Genomic DNA, 20,860 nt, shown 5'->3' with positions numbered 1-20,860 from the left:
GTTGTCTTCTGCTCAGGCAAGTTCAGTGCTCAAACATAAACAGCTGCATCTGGGCTCTTCTTCGTTAAGCTGCCAGATAAACAGTGCTAATGTTCCTCACACTCAGAAAACTGGCTTTGAAGGTCTGCAACATACTCGAAGGAGTTTTTGTTGGAACTGTGTACTTAATGGAAAATTTGCCTTAGCAATGAGTGCAAAAAGTGGAGCGCGAGAGATCTGTTTTAAGTCTAGGTAGGGAATAAGACCATATGAATAAGAAGAGAGATTGAGCAGAGTATTAACAAAAACACTTGGCAAACAAACACAAAAGCATGCATGTCTGTTGAACTGAAGAAGTTTTACACAAAAAATCCTCTTCTTCTCCCATTGTACTAACAAAATAGAAGATGGAATCATTCAAATTATGAATGTATTTTTTCTAAGACACCTGTTGTGATCTGAGACATGGATAAGACAACTGAGCCTGGACAAGAGTAACTGGTCCCAATGTTATCAGTGGTACACAGAAGAAGAGGAGAGGATCAGTTCTTGCAGTGCAGGAACTGGTGGATAAATTGCGTGTAGGAAAGTAGAAGGGTTTCTTGGGACCTCACAGGCTCTCAAATTGTACCAAGAAAATACCCCTGACTGCTGGGAATTTCCACGTGGTTTTGCTCCAAGCTTAGCTCTAGTCCTGAACCATCTGTGGATGGGAGTGAGTGGAGGAACAGCTGCGCTGCGGTGGGGCTGCAAGCTGTACCTCCAAAGTATTGGGATGCTTTAGGAAATGAAGGACAACTTCCAACTGTACAGGGAGAGATTAGGATTAACACCTCCTTTGCTAACAGACTAGTGGAATTAAGGATTCAGTGATGTCATAAGGTGCACTAGCACAAAGCTTGATGATTTTTAGTGTCCCATCTATGCCTAAGAAGGCTCCAGGCCACGCTTTCAGTTGTACCATTCTGGAAGAGGAAGAGGAAACGTGGTCCATAGGGAATGTTCTGTCATGGGGACCTACTACAATGATAAAAATCTGTTTGAAAATGTCTGCATTGCAGCAGCCGTTTTCAGTCAGAAGAAATGTTGTCTGCTGAGGAGCAGATCTCATGTTGCCATCACACTAATTTTTTCCCCCTCTTTATTCCTACCAAATTATTTCCCCCTCTTTATTCCTTCCTTTTGTGGAAGCTTTAGATGAAGTGCATTTAATAATTGAGCAGGTCCAGATTCCACCATCCTGGCTTATTAAAATACCACTTTGAGCACTGTTCTGGTGAAACTCGTGAGACTGCTCCTGGAGTGATGTACAAATGATGACTAAGTAAGGGTTTCAGAGTCATTCTTTATATTTACAAATAAGTCGGAACACTGCATTTTTTGGCAAGTACAGCTAGTTGGTTGACTGGGCAATGCAGAATCTGTGTGACATGACTATTTTTGGATTTGTTTTTGACAGTATATCATAATTCTTGAGAGATTTTGTCATTACTTCATGCCGAATAATGTGCAAATATTGTGCTGGAGAACGCTCTCACATAAGCCTGTGGGATGTGATTCTCACCATAGAATGATTCATATAAACTTACAGGGCTGTCAAGTTCATTCAAAGGCCCTGGCATAACATGACTATAAAATGCAGTTTGTTTGTTTATTTATTTATTTATTGCCTCTGTCTCCCTTTTCATTTTTAGGTGTTTTTGTTGTTGTTCATTTGTTTAAGACCTTAAATTACTGAGTAGTTCTGTTAACTGTGCTTCTAGGCACTTCAGTAAATTGTTGACTAGTTTTCTGCCAAGTTTTCAAATAACTTTCTGTTTCAAGTTATTAGGATATTTAGATTTTCTTTGTGTATACTGGGTGATACCAGCATCACCTGCAGCAAAATATTCATGAAAAATACACATTAAAGAAAAACTGCATATAAAAGTCTTCACTGTATATAACGTAGTCTCAACTGCATGGAAATTATCACTAAATTTGATGTATCTTGTGAAATCTCCTGTTAGGACCAAGTTCCCCTTTTGCCAAAAGCAAAATGATTTGGCCTATTTGGCATTCAAGTTAGCTTTGAAATGTGGAATTAACCTTTTTTTTAAATATATTGGCCACAATGATTTTATCAAGCTGTTGGGAAGCTGCAATTTGAGAAGTGTAAGGCTTCCATAAAAAACAAACACCTTGATGTACATGCATGTGAATTTATTATTATTTTTTATTGTGAGAGAAGTGGAAGATGACTGACTCTTAATGTGCTTTTATGCTGCTGTTTTATATCACTTGTGTGTGCTGGGCCAGTGTCCTGTCTTTTTGAAGGTCTATTCAGCTTCTTCTGGTCCTCAATAGAAAAGCAAACCTTGTAAAATGAATGTAATGTCTGCATGCTGTTATTTGCCTTGTGTCACACATCTCTTATTTTTCTTACCTCGATTGCTATTAAATGATCTAGATTTAATACAGTAAAAGCATTGAACTGGAGAGTGGAAAACATTTATAAAAAAAAAAAAGGCAAAAAAAAAAAAAAAAAAAAAGCTGTTGGTTCCCTGTGGAATGTACAGTCCTAGAAAGTTTGGCCAGCAGCAGAGGCTTTTCTTTCTTTTCCCAGGCAAGTCCTTCTCCAACCAGAACAGGCAGTTCTTTACAGCCCTGTTATCTTGACAGTAGAACAGTAACAATAACACTGAGACACTGGGGAAATTTGGAGGGCTTCAGTACATAAAAATAATAAAATAAAAAAGTTACCAACTGAAAAAAGAATCAAACCTCCACACAGTCCGGGAAGATTGATACACACAGGACAATGGGAGGAGGATAAGAAGACCTGGAATCTGTGGTCAGCATGATTAACTCTGCATTTGGAGCTGCAATCCACAGGAGCTTTTCTGACCTAATTTGTGGTAGAATTGTTTGGAATTAAGTGGTTTAGAGAATGTCCTCCTCACTGCAATGGGTCTGTTTGTACAAGGATTTTGTGTGTTGTCAGTGCCCAGCTTGCTTTCCAGCATCACATTACAGTTGGCTTCTCAAGCTGTCTGGACTTACTGTGGGTTTGGGTAAACAACAAGTTTGTAGTACTCCTTATTTTTGCATTAAGTATGCCATTAATGGTTGTAAAAATTGGTAGTTCTGGTCAGAACCTGGGTGGCAGTACTTCAAATTGTGGTACATATTTCAGCCTACAAATTAAGGAACATCTTAAATCAGCCACAGAGCATGCCAGGAGAGCCACAGAACCCTTGATAAACAGCTCTTGTGGCATCAGGTGGAGTAGTACTCCCTCATTTCTCTCCCGAGGGACTCATGACATAAAAATGTATTTCTCCCTCTTCCTGCAAAATATTTCTCAAGTGATTACAGTGGCAGAGGAAATTAATTGCCACTATGCGCAGTGCCCTACAGAAGAGAAATGTGGGATGCAGTCCACAGAGAGTCATGGTGGCAGAGGTTACCGCTTTCACGTCCTGGCCTGCATCCATATTGTAAAATTCTCCCTTCAGGCTAATAAAGTTTCTATTGATGCAGTGGGGCGTGGGCAATTTATCACAGTCCTGGGTTGTTTCTTAGCTGATTTTCAGCAGCATTACAATGGTAAGGCCCATCTTTTGGGTTCTTGGTCGCCACTGTCTTTCCTTTCCTATGCATTTGAGGTACCTCAAGAAGGTAGAGTTGCCAATTGCCTTCTCTCTGCACTTGTCTGGGAGAAATTTCTTCCAGAATGTCTTTTTTTTTTTTTTTTTTCCCCTCTTTTTCCAAACCCCCCTTACTGTTGAGAATCAATCTGAGGTGTCTGTTTTTATACCTGTTGTGGGAATTCACTTGCAAGGACTTCTCCCTACTGCCTGCCATTTCCATTTAGGCTTTCTTCCATGCATCTGGTATTCTTTTTGTCTCCTAGCTATATAGACGAGCAAACAATATTTATGTGCTTCTGGCAGCATTTTAATTTCTCTTTGGAAGAAAACCGTTAGTCAGGAGTTTGTGAAGTCAGGAAGACACTAGTATTGCCTTGTACTGGGAATTCTACAACACATGACTGAATATATAGGGTTTTCATCATGGCTGAAGTTTAATTTACAGCTTTTGGTTTGCTACCAAATCTCATGCCTTAGTATTATTAGGATAGAGCTAGAAATCAGTAATGACTCTTTATATTACCTGAGGTCTTAAAAGCATCATAAGACAGTTTTACTTGAAGAATCTTGTGATTAATAGAGGGAATAAGCCAGAAACCAGAAAAATTTGCAGACATTTTCATGTCACAAGCAGATCTGAAAATTATTTTCAACCTATTCATTTTTGAATTTATTTCACTGTTTGAAAAATATTTCCATAATATAAAGAGCTACACTTTAAAATTGTGAAGTTTTCTCCTGTTTAAAAGCTTTTGTGTGGCTGCAATGACAGTCATAACTACATTATTTGCAGGTATTGAAGAGTGCACTTGGTGGGTTTTCAGTGTATACTGATGGATGGAAGAACCACACCAAGCCTGTGATATTTTGTGAACTCAGTATCAAGCTATGTTCATCAGACATGTCAGAATCTGAAGCATGCGCCTAATGTCCATAAACTATCTCCTGCTATAGCACTGGGCTCGGATAAACTTGAATAGGATGTGGATGTGAAACAACAGCAGCAGAGAGGTAGGGTTTAGTTTCTCAGGACCATATCTAGATCTGATTGCATTTTATAGACAGGAGTTCTGGTTTTACAGAGTGTAGTACAGCAGTCTTGAACAATTAATTGTCATTTGGGCTTGTCAAAGCTTAATTGACTTTTCTTCTCACAGATATCCAGATTTCTAGAAAGCAGAAATGACCATGACTGCCAACAAGAATGCCAATGTCAACAGCAGAGCTGGAGGGAGTAAAGTGCCTCAGGACACTCTGGATAGGTAAGTGAACTGCAGGCTTTGTAGACTCTGAGAAAGGTTTGTTTGGAACAAAGTTTTTTTCAAAGACAAGCAAACGCTATTCTGACAGCTTTGTTGGGCTGGGAGAAGGTTTTGGTAGGAAGTGGAGGGATTGAGGTATAAGAGAAGATCTGTTTCTGGCATGTTTCTGTTGAGCTGCTGCTGCTCACTGGTGATGAAAACAATTGCAAGGAAGGACCTGTGTTAAAGGCATCATGCAGGCCCCAGGAGGCTTGGGCTAAATTTCTGGATTTTATGACTACATGCTTTTCTCCATTGCCAGTCACCAGTTTGTATTTTGTATCAGTTTCTGTCACATTTGCTCTATTTAATCTGTACTGATAGACACTGTGGGAAGAGATTGACTCCCACTGCAGGTCTGGCAGCAAGTGTGAAAGGGCTGAAGGTAAAATATGGGGACCTTTTTTTTTTTTTTTTTTTTTCCTCTTATTTGTGCTCCTCTCTGCAGCATTAAGTCATCTACAGAGGAAGTAGATCAACTGTATTATTCACACCTAGGGGAAAGCAAGTGGCCCATCCCATTATCATATGGCATTTTTCCCCAAACTCAGTACTGTAGCCAAGGACACCTTAAGTCCCTAAACCTGGCAACCTTGATGGTATCAGTCTGTTTAAGACTAGACCAGAAAAGACAGTGGGTTTGCAGAAGGCTGTGATGTGATTGCACACAGTGACACAGATACCTGTTAAATACAGATACCTTTCACTCATGAATTAGTAATATGACATGGCAAAGAGTGTAAAGTCAGTTGATGCTCCCTTGTCTTTTATTTTACAATGATGAAAGACAGTGTTTTGAGGACAAGAAGTTTCCTTTAGGCAGCTCTGCTTTGCAATATTGCTCTGGGATGCAAACAAACAACTCATATGCAATCAACTAGTTCATGTATCCTTGTCAGAAGGAGTCTTGTTCTCGGCCACAGCCCTTACAAAATAATGCTGACTTGTTCAGCTTGTGGCCTTCACAGAGGACAAGCCCACCAGCTCCTCTTGGTCTGGGACTGACAGTTACAAAACTCTTACTTTTATCTGCAGTCCCGCTACGACAGCCTTGGTATGCTTTGACTAGGAAAGTTTAAACAGCCATCTCATTAAAGAACCTGTGTGAATTAGCCATTTGGACACAGGAGTAAAGCGCTAGAGTGAGTGTGCCACCTTAGCAAAGTGAGCAGAAAGCAGAACACACTATTCAGCGTCTTTCTTCAAAAGCACAAAATGTTGATGTGTACCTTTGTCCCTGCTGTAGCACTTTATGCAGCTCTCCAGGGGATTCCTGCACAGGTAGAACATCCTATTCTGTTTTGAAACTCTGTTCAGACATAATGTCTGCCTCATTTCTGTTTGCCTAAGGAAGTTCAAAACTTTGTAAGGCATTAAGTAGGCTTCAGTAAAACAGGTTTGCATCCAGAATGAATGTGGTAGAGGGGAAAAGCAATAAAGGTCTCATTTATCTATTGGACACTTCGGGATGGAAGTGTGAGTTGTACCAGTGTAAATGAAATGCTCCAATCACCTTGGCTAGGCACAGCTGTAGCAGTTCCAGCCCGATTTCAGTGAGGTTGGCACACCTGGCAAGCTGCACCAAGGTTAAACCCAGCTGCCAGGAGTACTGTATGTGCACAGGAGGGGTGTACTAGGAGAGCTTTGCAGTTTCAAATAAATTAGGAAAAACTGTGATTCAGGTGAGTAGACCGCACAGTTACAGATTGATTTACTCACTTGAAAATGAAATGTCGGAGGCAAAATTTCCCCATCTTGGCAGCTGTCAGGTAGAATAACCAGCATAGATGGAGAAGTTTGGCGAGAGAGATCAAAGAGAGTTGGCTTTGATCTTAGCAGGGAGCTGCAAATCAACTTGAAAGTGATGTCAAATCCTGGCTCGGTTTGGCACACTCGCTATTGTATTCTTAACTTTTCCAACCACAAACAATAAATATGTATATACATGTGTGTATATATATATATATAAATTAAATTGAGAGATTTTCAGGATGGAAGCAATGGAATGGATTTTCTTTAACAACTTTTTGTTTTGTTTTGTTTTTATTAAAGGAAAATCTCTTTTTCATGGCACATCCCTGTTTTGTGTTTAAACACTCTGGCTTTGCTCGCAGTTTTGGTCAACGTTACATATTGTATGCACATATGGCTGTCTTTATGTTGTTTTCTGTGTCTACTCACCCATTTCTCTTTCAGCTCTCTCTCACACCTTCCCTCTTGTCTGCACATAGTGTTGAATTACAATAGGTCCGGGCAATTTTCCTGAGCTGGATGAAATGGCATCATCCTGATTACCAAGGGACAGGTTGACCTACAAAGTAGGGGTGAATTAATAATCACCTTAATTAATAATTTGCCTTAGGCAGAACCCTCGCCTTGGTGCAGTCTCTGATGGTGACCTCCTTTGTGGCGTTGTCACACACCCTTTCAGGGTCTAAACCTTTCATTAGGTTGATTTACCTTTGCCTTTACTCCAGGTACTGTTCTTCTTTCACTTTTAAATTATGCAGCTGACTAAAGAAATAGATGGCCTGCATCCATCCTAGTGTCTCTTGATAGTCATGTTATGCAACAGTAGCTGTGGTAAAGCTCAGCAGAAATGGGCTTGGTATCCTCGTACAGTTCCCAGTTTGTTAGTTTGTGTACTTGGTATCTCTTAGTTCAAAACTGTAGAAAACATAGGGGGTGGGGAAAAGGGGATGGGGAAAAGAAGGGGTGGCTAGAGGAATTTCTAGAGGCATACACGTATGTGGATATTAAAACCAGATCCCTAATGATATCTGGCATTCACATGTCATTAATCATCCTTCCAGCAGTGCAGACAGGTCAGTGCTGGGAACTTGGATCTGGACTTGAGTAAACCTTGGACCTGCTCTTCTATTTTTATCTTTTCCATTCTTAATAGCTTAGAAAGTACCGTAGGATACTAAGTTATTGGATAATAGCTGTCAAATAAACTGTCTTTCCTTATCATCACCTTCTGTTTTGATTAGAATTTATCAGAAAAAAAGATTTTATAAGTACAAGCATGGACCTGAAGCTGAGGAAAATCTTTGAGTTTCATGACAAGTGAGGAGATGAATAGGTTGTCATGCACCGGTTCTCCATCCATTATTTTGCCTTATATGATCTTCTTCACCTGTCTTTGTGAAACCTGTAAGAAGATATTTGAGTCAGCCGTGGGGTTTCTTCATTTTAGTCAGACTGTAAATCAGTGGAGTAAGTGCTGGTATAATAAAAGTTAAAGGCTTGCAGGATTTATTGCAAAACACGTTCAAAGATCCACTTAAACTGCACAGTCATTGTCTCCCTTTAGTACAGGATTTGACTAGAGATTTGGAACACTGCAAATGTGCTTTCTGTATAATTTCTGGAGGTAGAATTTCAGTAAGGGCTGATACCTGCATAACACAGGTGTATTTGTCCCCTGGTGGCTAAGGCATCTTTTTGGTGTTATTTTCTTGTCAGTCCTAGTTTTGGTGCAGTGTGTTGCTGCAAGATGCAAGGTGTGTTACAGTGGTTGCCATCTCGTTGAAGTTATGGAATGTCTTCACTGGGAGGCAAGAGTAGATTGACTGGTGACCTTCACATTGGAGAGGAGGGGAAGAAGTGGTAATAGAGGACTTTGAAATAATGGGTGGAACAGAGATGGTGAATAGGGAAAAAATCTTTTTCAATTTAAAAATTAATAGGCATTAAATAAACCAGAAAGGGTCAGGTTGAAAAGAAGGTCCTTCCGTTCAGCATGTCTTTTATCAATGAAGCTGATTGCTGCAGGAGGTCGTGGTTACACAAATTCATGGAAGAAAACTACCAAAGTCTTTTATCCACAGCAGCAAAATCTGCGAGGCAACAAGTCTTTAGCATTAGGCTGGCTGAGTAGCACTGCAGCTCATCTTATTTTTACTTCCTTCTCCAGGCACCTGTAATGGTCTTGGGCAGTAACAGAGCCAGGACTAGGGATGCTCTTTGGCCCAGCCTAGTGGGAACATTCTAATGTCATCTGGAACAAAAGTCCTTTATATGAAGCAAATACCAGAGCATTTGTGAAACAATTGTTAAATTTACCGAATGAGACTAGAACTGTAGCTCTGAGTGAACTCCAAAGACACAGCTTTAATCCTTCCTTGTGAGTCACTGACGTGAAAGGCAAGGAGCAGGAGGTTAGGAAAGCACCTTATGTGTAGGTGAAAGTGACTTAGCAATTCTGACAAGAAGCAGCTCTGTGAAATCTTATTACCTCTTCGATGGGAGACAAAGGAGCTCATAGTGTGCAACTGGTGCGTGACTGTTTTGCACCAGATGTCTTCTTTGACTGTACCATGGTTAAGAGGATCGCTACAACTCTGAGGAAACCTTAAAAGAACAAAAGCCAAAGAAAAGGCATAACGGTGTTTGTATCTCCCTACAATGGCTTGCTTTTCTTAACAAATAATATTTGTCTGGAGTTGACTTTGTGATCTATGCAGAATTTTTATTTGAATTCATAAATTCATTCATAAAGTGTTTGTCCTGATCTTGTGGTTGCTCCAGTGCAAAGTTAAATGTAGAAATGGCACCACCAGCTCTATTGGCTTAAAAAGCCACACCAGTACTATATGGTATTAAAACAGGCCTACACTTATGTTTATGAGTTCATGCTCTGCTCAGCAAAATATAGGTTTCAAACTTGTAGTCTGTTTAGTCTGACAGGAAAAAAAGAGAAAAAAAAAATAACAAAACTAACTGGAAATAGAAACACTGTGTTCCTGCTAGATGGTGTTTCCCTGATACAAGCTGGGTCTGAATGAGAAACAGAATAAATATTAAGATGCATTTTTACTTTGGAAAGGGTTTCTTTTGAATAAATTATTGTGGTGATTTTAGTAGTGTATATATAAAAAGACTGCCATAATCAGCTTGAACAAACATCTTTTTAGTTGAATGTCACTGGCCTTGATTTGGGAATATAGCCAAAGCAGAAGCCAGTCTTTGTTCCAGTTGTGTGAAAGGACTATGTGGCTATTAGTCTGGGACAGCTACGTCACTAGAATCAGGTTAGTTTCAGCACGAGTTGGATTTGTGATGTGGGCTGCTGTCTCTCCACCCAACCTGCACAGGAGCAGTATGATCCTTGCTGAATTGGAGAATCCTCTCCAGCTGGGCAGTTGTGATTTAATGACCTGATAAAGTGTAGGTGCTGATGTCCACGGGTCATAGAGCAAGGCATCTGACATTTGTACTAGCACAGGATTACATCTGCAAATTGCTGTGAGCACAAAGTTGCAAGTTCTTAGTCTTAAAACATTCATAGAAGTCCCCCTTTCTAAATACTTTTTTTTGGATCTTTGAATCTAATTACTCTCGTGTGAGTAAAACTGAAATCTGGCCTGATGCTGATCCATAAAGCTTTATTTTCAGTTCATTCTGTCTGCTTTAGTTTCCTGATATCTTTGAAGCGGTGACTTCTGTGCACAATAGCAATCAGATTTCCAGTAGGGTATCTTTGATCTCTGAGTTGCATCTCTCTTTCTGCCTGGAAAGAGCAGGAAATAACTGAGCTGGATACCCACAAACCTCTAAGTATAGGCTTTGGTTTTTATCTCCCAGCAGTGTGTGAGGCCATTTCAGCTGTCACCAACAATTTGTCAGCTCCGTTAGTCTAATGCACGCTGAGATTTGCTTGTACTGGCTTTGCGGCTCAGACCTTCTTCAGAATTTAATTTAATGGGTTTTAATTTGAATTGGTGGGAGCTGGCTTATCTCCAGTGCAGGCGATGGAGATACACCACGTAATCCAAATGACTACCCGGACTAATACCTCTCCAGAGGTAGCTACAGAGCATTTCTGCTTAATTGTTTCTAGTTCTTTAAATTATCACACAAAATGCTGCCTTGTATTTCCCAACCAAGTGATCCCACGGGGTAAAGTTATGCCCAAGTTTGTCATGAATCCGAGATTATTTGCTGCTCTTATAGGTAAAATCACTGAAATGCAGGGGGAAGGCTCCTCAGGCTGATGCCCCCCCCGGCTTCCCCAGGGCCTCGGCTTTGCTGTAGCTGTCAGCAGCTCTGTAACGGGGGCAGGTGCTCGCCGTCTGACACAGTACATACCTGGTGCTTGCTTCTTGCTTTGGGCTGTCACAGGTGATTCAGTCCTAGTCAAGCCAAATTCACCCAGTTTTACAGCAATTTTTTTTTTTCCTAAGTAAAATTAATTCTTATACATATTAATAAACCCAACAGAGATACTTCGTTTCTTTTGAAGAAGGAATTATGTGGCTGTGGCCTGGGCAGAAGATTAAGAAATATTTTGCCTTAGGAACTCAGACCTTGAAAGTTCTTAAATAAAAAGAATTGGACATGTGTCTGGCATTAGGTTTAGCTGATACTCTGCTGCTGTTGACACTTGAATGTGGGTGTCAGTTGTTCACTCTGCTGGCTTGTCTTGGGAGTGCTTATTCTCTTTCTTTCCATGCTAATTTTTTTCATTTTGAAGGTGATCTCATACCAGGAGAAAAACCTGTCTGTACAGGGAGAAGTGTCATCATAGTAGAGGCAATGCCAATGCAGTAGTTGGTTGTCATATAGGAAGATTGGTTTGTGGATGCAGCTGTAGAACCTTTTGCTAACCAAACATTTTGCTTGATGTTACCTGGTGTGCAAGAATGATTTTAGCCTCATAACGTTTTAGTGCTTCTGCTATTGTAACTCTTCACCCCTAATAAATCAGAAAAAAAAACAAAAACAAAAACAAAACACACAAAGACCAAACACACAGTGAGTTTCAGCCCAGTGTTAAACTCTAGACACTGTCCATGTTTCTTGTCAGGACGTTTACCCAGATGCAAACCAGCCTGCCTGTACTGCCAAATGAGGGATCTTGTGACTTATGCACAAGAGCTGTGTCCAGAGCCAGGCTCGATGCCTTGGGCAAGTAGTCTCCATACTGTGACTGAGAGTGTGGATGGAGATAACTGTGGCCACCACGATAGAGCCCTGATCTTACCACAGGAAAAATATTATTATAAACAGTAAGGTAAATGAAGTGTATTTTTTAGTATTTACCTTTTTTACACGTGAATATCAATTTAGAACTTAGGATATTTCTTACATGTCTTGAGTTTTCTGAGTGGAGAGCGCTGTGAAGAAAACAGTAACTTGAAAATCAAAGGATGCAACTTCAGCTCCCAGGCATGCCACAGGAACTTTGTGTGCTCCCAGGCAGTCTGTGTGTTTCAGCCATCCTAAAATGGTGCAAACATTACTTTTTCCTCTCTATTTTTTTTCTCCATAACATATTTATGTAGTGAGTTCTTCAAAGTGTGATACTCTCTGCGTTGTTCCAAAACAACAAGGCTTTAGTCTTATTTGAAACTCCTGTGTGTACAGTTTTCTCAATGCTTACTGTGTGATTGCCATTGTCTTAGCATAATTATGATAACGTATTCTCACATCTCCTTTTCTTTTGTTTACTAAGCATGTGTATGGTGTTGCTTGAGTGATAGAAAAACTGCTTCTTTCCCTTTCATGTAAAAAAAAAGTATGGGTGAAAGGCTCTCTCTACCTGGGCAACCTCTACCAAGTTCATCAAATGGTTTAAAGGAGTCTCCATAAAACATTAGCCATGGATATTATGTTCACCTGAACAACTCCTTGTACTTGGATAAAATTTCTGGGCAGATGATGTGCACATCCCTGCTTAACAGAAAGTTTAGCGGGATGTCTGGATGCCATTGCAGTTTGAGTTACAATGATGTGGTGTGGGAAAATATGCTGGTGGATTTGCTGCTGCCTCAAGTCAGCACTGCCATGTTCACCAAAACTCCATGAGTCGCCCGTGTGGACTGTGCTAGAGCATCAAAGGGCCAGGGGTGTGAGTGCGGCCGTGTGCTCCTGGGGAGTCCTGGCAGGGCCAGGATCTTGTCTCTGCCGCTGTGCATGGCTTGCGGCAACAAGGTGCTGAAGTGTCTCAGCTGCTGGGATGCCTCCTCCTGCCACTTGGAAATACTGGTGTGAATCTTGTAAGCTCTTGAATTTGTGAAACACAACCCATAGAAAGCATTTATTTTTGCTTTAAAAGGGAGACGAGTTTTAATAACTTTGATAGAGAGCTTGAGAATGGGATGAATCACTATTTCATCAAATTCTGCTAAGAGTAAGCAATATATTAAATTATTGGAGATGCAATGATAAGCCACTTTTTTTTTTTCCTTTTATTTTTCTTTTTGCCATTGAGGTTTAGAAAACAATACAAATCAGCTTCAGTCAAGCAACTGGGGAAACTGAATGACTGATGTGAAATCCATTCGCAAGTATTGTACTCCTTTAAAGCAGAAACAGCTTGAGCTGTGCAGTTCACAAATTTTCATAAAGTCGGTTCCCAGCAGCACAAAGCTACCTCTGGTTCAGAAAAGAATACAAAGCTGTTATTTACCCAGTGAGGTTGGAGGTGTGTTTGAGAGAGAGCTTGGGCAGCTCAGCCCTGAACTGGGCCATGGGAGACAGGAGGATGCTTGCTGTTATCAGGAACAGCAGAGACATCGGCAGTGGGAACACGTCAGAGCACTGATTAAAATGACCCTGGAATTGGGCAAAGCTTGAATACAGGCTTTGACTTCATTGTTGCTCATCATCTCTGTCAGGAGCGTTGGTGGAGTGCTGATTTGTGATGCTCTGAGACGTGTGATGTGCCCCCTTCCTTGTCCTGTTCAGAAGCGACCTCAGGGAGGTGGATCAGAGTATGTATGTTTGAAATCTCTTTAGCAGGGTTGCAGAAATATTCTTGCAACCACAGTGGTCTACAGATGTGAGAGTAGTTCGTGAGTGGTTTATAACAGCTTCTAATAAGATCAAGAGACAGAACTGAAAAAATGGACCTACTTTTGGACACTTTTTTCAGGCTTCCTCAGTTTGTGGCAGAAGCTGAAGATGGGGCGTTTTCGCACAGCAATTCTGCAGCTGGCTATTTTGTTTCATTTTAATATTAGATGTCAGTTCAAGGAAGAAGAATTATGTACTCGAAGTGCACTTGTCAGTCAAGCAGTTCACTTTTTTCCAGTTGGAAATTCTGTTAATGTATCTCTTCTATATGCATAGGGGGAAAAAAAAAAAACAAAAAACAAAAAAACAGTTTTTGAGGGGAAAAGTGAGGGAAAAATGAGACTGCATTTTCTTTCATGCAGCTTCAGATCAAGTTTGCTTTGTTACTAGGTAAAGGCAGCAGGAACATAGCCTGGCTAACTAATTCCCAGTGCAATTTAATTCTCATGGCACTTTTAATGCTTTGTTCTTTTCTATGTGGAAATCATATGTCATCATTAAAAATACTTTTTCCTACTATCAAGGTTAATGTTTTCTAAAAACACTGGAAAATAATTTAAAAATGAAAGGAAACAAGTATTTTAAAAAGCAGAGGTTTGTAATTGGCAGGTTAGGCTGAAAGCATGTTTAATGCAACTGTGTTCTGCTACAGTAAAAAAACTACTTAGTCTAACACTGCAGTCCTTATTTATTTAATCATGGATGGTTTCTCTTTTTACATTAGTGTACACAGTAATACAAAGGCTTGAACTAACCTGTTACATATATTTTTCTTTTTTTCAGGGAATTTTTAGAATAGTGTGGTTTTGAAAACTTTTCTCATGTCTTTCTAGTGCTTTTACTGCACTGAAATGTAGTAAGTAAAGCAGTAAGCAAGATATATGCTAAAGCACTTAAGGGAGTCCCTATCAGTGCAGCATCAGAAAATCAGATCAGGAGTCTTATGTGAATTTGTTTTTTTTGGGGCGATGATAAAAAGTTATTCAGAAGTCTACAGGGGATACTGCGTAGAAACTGTGTGCGTAATATTTTAAAATTATCATGCCAGTGTTTCATTTCTTCTGGAGGAAGTTGTTCTTAGGGATGAAAATCCCATTGCCTTCTGGACCAGGGAGACTGGCGATCTCACTGAATAGACCAACAAATATACAAGTCATGAGCTTTCTTAATGATGCTTTATGTTCCATGAATACACTGGCAAAAGGGAGATGGCAGATAGCCTGTGTCCTTTCGAAACTGTTGGCAGAGACTTGAAAGCATTTGCACGTGGATTTTTAACCTCTCCCTTTCCTCCCTAGACAGTACTGCCATCCGTCTGACTTCAGTGTACGTGGTCAGGCAGGCAGGCTTCTTTGCTGGGTCTGTGTGCGTGTGGTTTGGTGCAGCTGATATAGCTTCTAAGATTTTGTTAGCGATCAGCAGCCTCAGGTTGAAGAATGAAACGTAAACCGTCGGTACCTGCAACTTCAGAAACAAAACCAAATCAAAGCCACAGAAGTTTTCCAAGCTGTAGGCAATAAGGAGGAAACATTTGGCTTTCCAGACTTCTCACACACCTGTCCCTTCAAAATCAGCATGTCAGATTGCAGAGAAAGGCTTTGCTAGTTCTAGTCTCGTTAACCATTAATACCAGTTTCCTCCCTTTAAGTACACAAAGGGACAGAGATTTGACAAATGTCCTCAGACCATGTGTCATTCACTGCCTGAGAAGCGAAGCAGCGAGCTTTCAGGAAGTGCAGAGGACAGAGCAGGTTACAAGGGACTGGACGTGGAATTCCTCCCTTTCCATTCCGCACCTTTCCCAGAGGGAAGAGCTTCTGAGTAAGTCTGGAAGCCGTGTGCTGGAGTGATTGCAGTGATGGACAGCTGTGTGCTTGCCAGAGCTGTGAGCGGAGGCAGCGAACTAAAGCAGAAGCGAAGGAGAGTGGAATGCTGTCGCAGTGAATTCCTTGGTGTTCTTTGCTAGTTTTGCAGTTTGATGGGCTTTCTACTCACAGGCAGGAGCTCAACAGCAGCTCTCAGCTCACTAAAGACCGTGATACGAAGAGCTTTATTGTTAAAGTTTGAAGCTCTAGCTCTTGGTGGAGCTAAAACTTGATTGTGCACCCAATCTCTTCGCCTCCTCCTCTACCTCTCTCGGGCTCTCAGACAGAATATAATTTCTCTGCCTGGCTAAATGCATATTTCTTGCCTTGCCTAATGAGGATCCTTTTTTTTTTTTTTTTTTTTTTTTTCTCCTTAATAGTTAAAGATGATTTTTAAGTTATGTAGCAGTATTTGTACCTACACCTTCTGCCAGTGTTAAATGTAGTGCTGCTGGGGCACTTCTATGTTTTGTGTTGGTCTTTGATGCCTGATATATATATATATATATTTTTCCCCACTGAATAAATAGGAGAACTCAGGCAACACAGGATTGCAGACTAAAGCCTGTGGGTCACTGTGTCATGTAACTTATGGTCAGAACCTGGACTTCAGTTTGTTGCTCCAAATATTCTATTCCTGAGCTGAGAGCCCATGTGCAGTCTTTAAGAGAGCGGTAATTTTTGCTATGAGCTTATAAACATTTAGTTGCTTTTTCTTGCTGCCTTCATACATGCAGCTTCATTTGGTATTGCTTCATTTGCTCTGTATCATTCCAGTTTTCTTGCTGCTTTGCCTGATGCTATCACCATGTCTTCCTGTAGGGACATGAGGGTTTTTTTAGGCTCTGTCCCAAAAGGAAAGGATGAGAGAGAGAAAAAGTGTGTACTTGGTTTTAGTCACTCTAATGCATTGTGTATTGAGTAACCTTGCAGTTCTTTATTACTGTGCAGCATTCCTGTTGCATGGCAGTGGTAGCAAACCGTTTTCATCCTCAGGGCTATAGTATATGCAAATTCCCATATAAGATATGAGAAGTAAAATTATATCGGCCGGCTCCTTATAAAAGCTAATAGGCCAACAGAAGAGCGTAAAACTAAATCCACGGTTTTATAAGAAACCCAGGCCTTGTGAGAATGAAATATTTATAAGGGAAATACAAATCCCCCGGATATTATCCCAATTCCAAATTTAGGCTTCAGATCCCACAGCTCTCGTAGGTGTGGTGATGAAACGTGGTCTGGGAGGCTCATTTCAACTTAGTGAGCAATGCACATGCTTACGTTACTTAGGAGTAATGCTGACCACTTAGGAGAGTGGTCAGGAGCATCTCTCCCTGACCTAACTCTGCTTGTTGACATTTATAGAGAAATCTCAGTAAAAAAAAAAGCAGAGAGAAACTAACGTCTAAACCTTTGGGAAAATTTCCTTTAGAACATGGTTGTGACTGTTGGTAAGCACAGTGATCAAGTGGCTGGTCAATCTTCTGCCTGATATTCAGTGAAATTCTTCTGCGTTAAAGCCAGGGTCAAGTTATATTTGGCCTCGACTGGACTGTTATATAGATTAGTATGATAGCAACAGGCATTGCAAATTATAGGTTGGCTTCTCCCCCCCCCCCTTTTTCCCCTTCTCCCTTTTTTCCCCTTCTCCCTTTTTTCCCCTTCTCCCTTTTTTCCCCTTCTCCCTTTTTTTCCCTTCTCCCTTTTTTTCCCTTCTCCCTTTTTTTCCCTTCTCCCTTTTTTTCCCTTCTCCCTTTTTTTCCCTTCTCCCTTTTTTTCCCTTCTCCCCTTTTTTTTTTCTCTTCTCCCTTTTTTTTTCCCTTCTCTCTTTTTGTGTGTTTGTGTCTGCCAACAAATTGGAGAATAAATAGACCAAAAATTGCCTTGAAACTTTTTTTTTGGTAAGTGAATTTGCTCCAGGTCAATGCTTTAAATCTTCCTATAGTAATGAGTTTTACATCAGTTTGCATCTTTAGCAATTTATCTTTGCAAACTCTTGATTTGTGCTGATGCGAGCGAGAAGAAAATTGAACCCCAATTCCCAAATATTTGTGAATTCAAGCAATTAAATGAAAGAGGGCCATCACTGAAGCTGAGAGAAAATTCTCTCCTAAAGGCAAGAGAAGTTTTCTATTATTACTCAATCCACACAAATCTACACACAGTGTAGCATGTACCAAGGGTCATGTTTGTCTGTCATAGCTGGAATTTATTTTGCATTCCATGGGGTCAGAGCCACTGAAGAAAATTATGATGATAAGAGGCCAGGGCTGTAAAGCTTCAAGCTTCCTCTGAACAGGAGGCACACTAGTTACCCAGCTGATATGTACAAGCTAAACTCTCAGTATATAGTTTGCTATTTTGCCTATGTTCCTTCGTTCATCTTACTGTAGCATCTGAAAATGTGGTGCTTGGCAGTGGTGGTGCGGCTTGTATGCAATTACACGAGGGAAGCCAGCTCATAGTGTGTACGTCACAGTGCGTCAGTCTGAGCTGTGACAAGCAGTGGCACCTTCTGACGTGCTCTTTGTACCTTCTGTCTGACGGCAGTCCTGCAGCTGGCCTGTGCTGCAGCTCTGCCCTCACTGTGCTGGGGAACGGCAGGCTGTAATCAGGTTTCTTCTCAGCATATGAGGCGCTACATTGCAACTTCAGCTTGTCTTTCTGGCATTTGAGAAAGCAGCAAGTTCCCATGAGTTTCCTGCCTTCTCCCTTGCTTTGGCACCAGCACTAGCCATGTTTCACTTATCAACTGTTTCAGCTCTTTTCTGCATTTTCAGGCGCTGAAAAAAAATCCTGCTTCTAATTTTTTTCTTGAGGTTGTTCAAGTAAAAGTCACTTGTTCTGGCAGATACTGCTACTGTTCCTCACTTCAAAGTTTCTTAGGAATGTTTGTCATTTTCTTAATTAAAAAAAAAAGTTTAACTCTTGTTAGGAAAAACTGTTTTGGCCATCTTCAGGGACTGCGATGAATGTGAATGTATGGGTGGGAGAGAGCACTGTCTGGGTGTGATCCCTTAACTGGCTGGGAAGTTCAGAGAGGAAAGTAATAATTCCCTTTATTATGGTGGAAAAATAGTCAAAGGTTAGGCACACAGACCTTTGGAGCACTAGGAAGGTGGAAATCCAGACTTTGAAGGCACAAAGGATAGAGGGTAAAATTTATAAAGCTAAGCTGAAGATGGAGAACCAGGCTGCATTTCTCTCGTCTTATTATTGTGAGAGCAATATAGGAACAAACAGAAAGCTGCTACACTGCCTCATTGTTATAAAAGAAACATTAGAAAGTGCCCTTGTGAAGACAAATATGCTTTCTCAATCATGTAATCAGGAGCCTGCTGATTATATGCCGTTGTTTCAGCTTTGTGTTTACACAGGAAGAGTTTGCACAGTGGAACTGAATTGCTGCAGTTGTCTTGATGAACCAATGGCACCCAGCTATTGCAGATATGAGACCCCGCAGAGGTCTGGGTACTCCTTAGGTGAAGTTTAAAAACAGAATTGCTCCTTCTTTTCCCCTGCCTTACATTAAATGTGAACTGCCTTCAGCGCACAGGGGCTTCAAGTGGATGGCAGCCTGACAAGGCGGGTTCAGACAGACTGTACTCAGGGCTGATACTGAGGTTGTTCTGCATTCAGGGAGGGAATGCAGTAGGTTCCATTGTGCTGCATTTATTTGTTTTAATTTTATTTTGTTTATATTTTATTTCATATGCGGTGCAGTAACTCCAGAAGCTTTGAATCACTTCGGTGTTATCCTGTTGTGACATACCGTATTTTCTTACTGGGTCCAGATGTCTCAGGCCTCAAACTTTCTGCATTGTGATATTAATAGTTGAAATGATGACAGAAATTAGGAATGTCTGTTTCATAACAGACATATGGATAATGGCTTTTGGTTTTATAACCTGTTTTTGTAGGAAGCTTTCTCACTGTGTTAAACTAGTTTATGAGAACAGAAAACTGGCAAATCTATACAGAAGGGCCTTGCTGGACATTGACAGCACTTCAAGACTCAGATCTCTGCTCCTTGGGGCAATGAATTGCCTTAACCTATAGATCACATAGCTAGCAAAGAGGGATTTAGCACCTGCTGACCGACATCTTACATGATATCAACAGCAGTAGAAACTGGGGACCAGAAGTAAGCTAGTGGGTCTGGAAGGACAGTGCATCATTGTGGCTACTGGTAGAGAAGCAAACAATTGATTTGGTTTGTTCTGAAAGCAACTTGTCTTAGTGAGTGAGATTGAGAATAGTTCTTAAAGACAGGATGGAGTCCTCAACTGCCTTCCTTTTATTCTGCCTCTACTAGATATTTATTCATAGGTCTATTTAATGAGGTTCTTTGTGACCTAGAAGTTAATTTGTAAGTAAAACAGAGAAAGCAGGCTTGGCTATAGTGTGCAGCCAAGGCTCGTGACTTTCTGGCTTACAATTCAGTTCTTTTCCCTTTGGGTGTAGAATATTTCAGTAAAGTATACAATGATCTCGTGAAGTTTTCTGGCTTGAGAGAGCAGAAAAGGTGTGAACCTATTTTACAACAACTTCTCCAAACCAGAGTTCCAGAATTAGAGGTCGCTGAACCAGAACTGCCTCAGTTATGTTAAAAAATAAACATCACAATTCATAAAAGTCATTTTCAGTCTTTCCCAAACTGTGTGCATGTAAGCATGGAAGACTTGCAGAGCTCTGACAGAATTAGTTCCAAAGCGTTCAAATGTTTTGAGATTCCCAGGCAGATAAAGCACGTTGAAAAAGTTTGAATACTTGTATTAAAGAAAAAGTTTTGAAGACTGGTGGTTCTTAAAGAGACAAAGAGGAACTCATGTTCTGCCTGATTTAAGAACGTGCTATCGTTTGCTGTGTTGCTGCTCTCAGTCCAACAAAAAACCTAAGATCATAAAGCAGGTGAGACTAGATCACTCTGAACAGCCTCCACGACATAAAAATCAGTAAAAGTGGAGACAACAGTGGAAATATTTGTTGCAAAAACTGTTGTTCAGAACATGCTGGGGGAAAATAGTAAATATGAAGGAAGCTTCCATTGTCAACTTCAATTTGTATTTATTATTTTGAGAAAATGAGGGACAGTGGTATGAAACCAGTGCACTGTACCTCAGTAGAAAAGAGAGAATAGCTGTCTCTGATATTTTAGTTCTTGCTTTTGATTTTTTTTTTTCTGTGTGCAGTCAGCTTCTGATCATTGTGATGGAAGGCACAATGCAGGCTTAGTGAATCTTCTGTGCCTGATTGCTGGTGTTTGGGGCAGTCACTTGTA

The 20,860-nt window shown here is 40.6% G+C and overlaps 1 protein-coding gene across 5 annotated transcripts in view; it reads left to right on the top strand.

Annotated features, from left to right (window-relative positions):
• DENND2B (DENN domain containing 2B) overlaps positions 1–20,860 on the top strand; it is a 160,235-nt gene that overhangs the window by 70,438 nt on the left and 68,937 nt on the right. For 4 of the 5 annotated variants that reach the window (XM_082761703.1, XM_082761707.1, XM_082761704.1 and 1 more), the window contains one exon: positions 4,769–4,873. In XM_082761703.1, the coding sequence (XP_082617829.1) occupies positions 4,794–4,873 (80 nt within the window). In that variant the 5' untranslated portion in view covers positions 4,769–4,793. Of the gene's footprint in view, positions 1–4,768; positions 4,874–15,461; positions 15,536–20,860 lie in introns of those variants that run through there. The other variant, XM_082761706.1, reaches the window with a different exon arrangement.

Source organism: Aythya marila (assembly GCF_965140915.1).
Source record: "Aythya marila genome assembly, chromosome: 5".
In the NCBI taxonomy this organism is placed as follows: domain Eukaryota; kingdom Metazoa; phylum Chordata; class Aves; order Anseriformes; family Anatidae; genus Aythya; species Aythya marila.
The sequence above is the reverse complement of the archived record's forward strand: the minus strand, read 5'-3'. Positions and strand labels throughout refer to the sequence as shown.